Source organism: Ixodes scapularis, unplaced genomic scaffold (genome assembly GCF_016920785.2).
Source record: "Ixodes scapularis isolate PalLabHiFi unplaced genomic scaffold, ASM1692078v2 PGA_scaffold11__112_contigs__length_91849675, whole genome shotgun sequence".
NCBI lineage: Eukaryota > Metazoa > Arthropoda > Arachnida > Ixodida > Ixodidae > Ixodes > Ixodes scapularis.
In genome coordinates, this window is record NW_024609837.1 from 14,670,436 (window position 1) to 14,676,435 (window position 6,000).

Genomic DNA, 6,000 nt, shown 5'->3' on the forward strand with positions numbered 1-6,000 from the left:
AGACGACAGTTCGAACGATCAGGTGGCCGTTTGAACTTGAAGACGCACTGAACGTAGTCCGCAGGTGGTCCGCACAACTTGACGGTTTTTTGGCGTTCATGTTGGAACAAAACAAATAAATCTGATGATCACAGCTATCCGTGAATTCAACCCAAAGTGCTTCCCACCCAAGCAATCGTTGTCCGGCGGCGTCTGCTTTTCCCTTTTCACGGCACATATCCATATTCTCGGACGAACCGAGCACGTAAAAACTGACCTTGAAACCTTTCTCGACACTTCTGGTACGGCCCCAGTCGCGGCGTTTTGACGAGAAGGCAGGTTTTTGTCTCGTTCCTTTCAAAACAACGCAGGAATACACGTCTGGCATGGGGACTTCTGCCCACAGCCCCAGACCGGAAATGCGACCGACGCGCCACCACCGCGCCGTGACGTAACAGAGATGAGTTCGTGTATACATAGTGTATGAGGGTTTTTCTGCGCATGTTCAATTTATTAACTAAAAATATCTGAAATTACAATTAAAAAGATTTTTGAAACTCTCTCATGAGAAGTAAAAGCTTATTAGATACTGTCATGCTGAATTTTTATGCGCAGTGATGAAGTAATTGGGTGAAACAAAATATTTCCCATGTGCCGACAGCCCATGCACGAAATTTGAGGTTTTCCCAGCTCTCGCTTCACCGCGCGCACTAAGCCCTCTGAGAAGGTCTTCAAACTTACTGATATTCTTTTCTTTTCTTTTATCTTCGTTTTTAGAAAGAGAAACCCTGTATGGACAGTGGGGAGCTAAATACAATCGCGGGTTACTACATTACTCTCAAAGCTTAGCTATGTGTGGCGTTGAGAAACCTGGGCTTGCTTTCAGCTTTCGTCCATAAGTGGCATGACCGAATGTTCTTGACAAAGCTTACAGCATTGCGTTCCCTTTTTCATGGCGTCGAGGTAGTGAGCCATCGTGCTGTGACGGCATATGGAAAGTGCCAGCGTACGTGTCGTGGCGCGTGGAGACCATGGGCTCAAGCATCAAGCCTCCTGGCACCAACCGCAGATCTACAGAACTTAGAACAACTGGCCGTGCTGATGACTTCGTTCAGATAGTCGCCCCTGAAGCCTGGAACCAAAAAGTGACGCACCACATCTGGCCTATTGCTGCGACGAAAAAAAAAAAAATAAAGAGAACAAGGTTCTGGTCACATTGGGTATACGCGACTTGTGGACGAAAACTCGAAATAGGGCAGGTCCCTCAAGCACTTTGCCAGGAGGGGGGGGGGGGGGGGGGGGGGGGTCATTGGGCCCGGGCCCCTCCCCCCCCGAAATCTTCCATTTTTCTGAGACCTCCTCTCTCCCCTCCCCCTCATACAGCACTTTGTTATGGGCGCCCCCCCCCCCCCCCCCCCCTCCGAAACAAAATCCTGGCTACGTGAATCTGGTCCCTCAAATTTACATTCAAACGATTTGCTAAGCCTCAGGAATGAACCTTTAAACCATGTTAACGTCGCCTTGTGGTCACAAGAAACGTTCATGTGAACTTGCATTATTAGATATTTTATGTAATTGCATGTACAGTGCTCTTCAAACTGAACGTCGCAACTCGGTTACCCCAATATTGAACTACTGCCGCCTACTCAAAGGTAAATTCGCCACTGCAGCAGCCTCAATGTCTTCCCATTCGAGGTGGTGATCGGGGGTAGTTGAACGTAGTTGAGCCAGTAGGTCCCGTAATAGCACAAAAAGTCACCAAAACGAAGCATCTCATAACGGCGTTAGGTTCGGGAAACAGGTACTTCCCCACGGTATACGCGATTTTTTTCTTTTTTTTTTACTTTTTAAAGATGAGCTTTTTATGAGGCCTAGTGTACGTGGCGAAGTGGCAGTTGGAAAAGGGCGAAATTTCGCCCTAGACCTCTCGGTGCTTCAACAATAATATTTTTGTTGACTCTAGTGCCACAGAATCCCGGATAAGACTTTCGGACTCATTTTAGGCCTCAAACACTCATTTTAGGGAAATATATTTTTACTAGCGATTTTTTAAAGCAAGCAAGCTTGACGTGTGTATGAGAATTTTTTTATATATATATATAACATGCTTAATTATGCGTTATAGTGGAGTCAACCAACTCTATTAGTAACCACCAACGAATAATTAACAATCGGGCAGAAACAGATGGCTACAACCCAGCTTTGCATCTTAAAATGTAACTTCAAATATATCGTCTTTTTGAATGTACGGATTTATAAGTTCATACCATATACTTCATCCAGTGGCTTACCAACTTGTTTTTGAGTGTGCGTGTGTGTGGGAGGGGGGTGGGAAGGGGGCGGGGAAGGGGGCAAACCAGCACCACCCCCCCCCCCCCCCCCTTCGCAGGGCCGGGGGCCGGTGCCTTTGGTATCCTTTGGGCGCCGCCGGCCAGTGTTTGCCCTGCCCAGTGGTGGCTGTTTCAGGGGGCGGAGGGGGGGGGGGGAACACATGCCTTGCCCCCCCCCCTCCCCCCCCCCCCCCACACACACACACACACACACTCTGAGAACTGGGGAGCAAGCGTTTGTTACGCCCATGATTTCATCTAATTTTTATTGGATGTCTTGGACAACGCGTCGGACACCTACGGCCCGCAGGCCGGTTTCGGCCCGCGAGGGAATATTATACGTCCTCCGGCACGCCACCAAAAATGCTCCCCCCCCTCCTCTTCCCAACCCTAACACACGGTCTGGGACAAGCGTTATGTTTGTTTGCAAGTCCAGTATATTCGGACGTTTTAACCCGAAAGACTTTCCAGAGAAAATTCGCTGATCAGCTGGTCCCCAAACAAACAATAAGCTGAAGAATGCATTTGCACGGAACGATTTTGTCAAGCTTTCCGCTGGCCTCCCTGAATTTGTTTTCAAATCTACGAAATCCTGCAACGCCCATGATCGAAATGTTCGCTACACCATGTATGCATCTGCGCACATACGTTTTTCAAAAGAAAGACCCTGAAGTCAAACGTGGATCTAGCGAATGACAGATGAGCACCTCCAAAATGTTTCAGGACTCGCAGTTTAAAGTTTCAAGGTGAACGTTCGCAACTTGGCAAGCAATAATGAACAACAAAACTCTCACTGAGGAGGCTGGAGTAATCAATTAGCTTACGTGTGCCTTATTCAAGAAAACATCTTTGCATTTCCCTCCGAGTATGTGACACTTTTTTTTATTTATTTACATCGATCCGACCCCCCTCGCGTCTCCATTTTTTGCCTCCGGCCCGCTTCGTCTCCACTTTGAGGGGATTTGCTCTGGTGCAGCAAAAGGTTGCCGACCCTTGTTTTAGACCATTCAAAGAGCTTTCCATGTCAAAAGAAGACAACCCCTTAAAAAAAAAAAAAAAAATCTTTCAAGAATATTGACGTTGAAATATGAACTTAGTTTCTTCTTATGTTCAAGAGCGTTTTTCGCTAAGATATCATTTTTGTCTATAACGATATTGTACTTTCTTGAATAGGTACTTGTTCAGGCTTTCATTTGATAAATAATTTATGTCATACAATTACATATTACAAATGCTATCTTCATTTAAACCTGGTAAATTATCGTCAAAGATGTCTGGTTCTGAAGTTTTTCCAAAAATAAATAAAATAAAAACAACCAAGTTTTATTAACATCTTTCGCTTTTAATGTAGTTCAGAACATTAAAAAGTTTATTTGTTGTGCGAAAGGTATTCGAGCCTTGCGAAGCTCCGAAATACGTGACCTGCGACGGTCGTACAAATACCGAAATTCGCTTTAGCCGTTAAAACTTAAAAAAAAATATATATATATATATGACGCAGAAACGGTTTTTAGTTTCGTCGTAGGGAAGAATTTCCCCAGCATGTATAATTTTTTTCAAGCGTTTTTGAGACATGACCATCTATTTCCTGCGCGATTTAAAAAGAAATCACCTTCACATTAAATTTCCCTTTCGTCGTTTTCTCGTATTTCTTTTTTTTTTGTTTATTGTAGTAATGTATAACTTAGCTAATATAGCTTTGTATTTGAACTGATCATGAATCATATCTTATGTAAAGCTTCCTATTGTGATGTCTTTTTTTTTTTTTTTTTCGCTGTTGTTGCCGAAGTAACAGGCTTGGAGACGCCGGCATGCTACTCTGTCTGCTCTCCAGAGTATACCTGGCAATTCAAGTTCTGAATCTAATGCGTATTTTGAAACTTGAATATAAAAAGCTGTATTTAACGGTACGCACCAATACGCAGTTGCAGTGTGCGGTTCCCTGGGCTACCCCGGTTTCGACAGGGACTCGTGGATCGGAAACGCGCTCTCTTGGCAGAGATCGGACGGCTGCTTCACCTTTCGGCCAGCAGCGCACAAGACTACGGCGTCGTCCCGAAACAAGAGGGAAGCAAGAACCACTCGAGGTGCCTGGAGGCTTCAGCTACTCTAGTTTACGTCACACGGTCTGGGACCGCTAGGTGAACTTTGGCGCTGTACAGTGGCGCTGTAGAGTGGCGGCCGCGCTTTTTATTTTCCGGCGGTGGCCGTTGTGCCAGGCCAGGTTTCACAACGAATCCAATGTGTGTTTAGTTCGTGTACGGACGTCGCTGCCCGCCAGATTTGGCGGGAAAAGGTCTCCGCTACATGTAACGGGGAATCAGAGTCTCATGTAATTGTTACGACATGTGTGATACGACATGACGTAACAAATTGGCAGCTAAATTTAACGGAGAATCGCAGTGTCGTGACTTGTGACGAGCGGAGTTGCATGACGTCGCAATTATCGCGCTATATTTATAGCGGAAAATTATTTCGGTAATTTTAGCGGAAAATTTTCTTCGCTAAATTTAGCGGGGATTGAGTGTCACGTGTCACGGTGCTACGTGACGTCACGGTACGACGTGACGTCATCGTGCCATGTGACATTAAAGAGTCAGGTGAACACTGTTCGGTAAACTTAGCGGTACGTAAGTCCGCTATATTTAAACACGGCGGAGTAACTGTGTTCAGGGGTGTGTAGCGTCTCGGCTGTTCATTTGCACAACACGACAAGGAGCCGGGATATTTTTCTTTTATATCATAAGAAGCCCACGAGATAGATGCACCCGAAAAAAGAGACGGTTGCTTGCCTTCTGATACCATATTTCTGTTGCAGACGGATGCGACTTGCACATGACCAGTGTGGGCGCAGGAGCTCTCGCCGTCTTCCTCAAGGCGCGTCTGCTGGCCACTCAAGAACCCAAATAAAGCACACTCGGCGTTCCGACATTCCTTTCTTTCCTTATTATAATTTTTTTTTTTTTTTTCATATTTTCTTTAACCGCGCCACGCTCGTTTGCGTCGTAAACTTTTCGGGGAGATTTTTACACTTGCGGGACACGTGGCGCGCAAGTTCAAAGCATTCCTGAGCAGGATGAGAGAGAAGACAATAATAATAATAATAGCCATAACAACTCCCGTTCACTCTTACCCATAGATTCCAGATGCCCGGGATGCTCGCAGCAATATTCTCTCTCTCTCCCCTACATGGTAACTGCACAATAAATGTTGCACGTGCCACTGGCATCTGCGTCGCGGATACTTGTGCAGCGAAAAAGTTTTTGCCATGTTGATGACCCCGTGACAATTTACCCGCTACATTAATTCCCGCATAGCCCTTCTTGGCTTCTGTGGTAATTAACTCGGAAATTTCGAATAAAATCTTAATATATTATATGGATGGATTGTAACGGCTATACCCTTTGTAACGGGCGGCAGCTTGCGCCACCTAGCCTAACATTTCGTCATCCCTTCTTTTTTTTAAATTTGTATAAATTTTGTTTTAACACAACCTCCCCCCCCCCCTTTTTTTTAAGTGTTCCCAATGCTTATTTTTATCTGTATTTTTAGCCCTCTCCTTTTCCACCAATCTTCCACTCTCCTCTTAGTTACCGCGGTTATTTCCCTATCCATTCGTCCATCCATGTCTGCAAATCCTAGTGCTCCCTCCAAATCCGTAGTCATCCCCTCCAAGAGGGTGGGACGAAGT

General features: G+C 45.5%; 1 protein-coding gene across 2 annotated transcripts in view; it reads left to right on the forward strand.

The window, feature by feature from the left end:
- Positions 1-5,238, forward strand: part of LOC8039546 (UPF0764 protein C16orf89 homolog) — an 81,342-nt gene extending 76,104 nt beyond the window's left edge. For both annotated transcript variants that reach the window (XM_040209009.3, XM_040500495.2), the window contains 2 exons: positions 4,235-4,396; positions 5,128-5,238. In XM_040209009.3, the coding sequence (XP_040064943.1) occupies positions 4,235-4,396; positions 5,128-5,219 (254 nt within the window). In that variant the 3' untranslated portion in view covers positions 5,220-5,238. The remainder of the gene's footprint in view (positions 1-4,234; positions 4,397-5,127) is intronic.
- Positions 5,239-6,000: the final 762 nt, after the last annotated feature.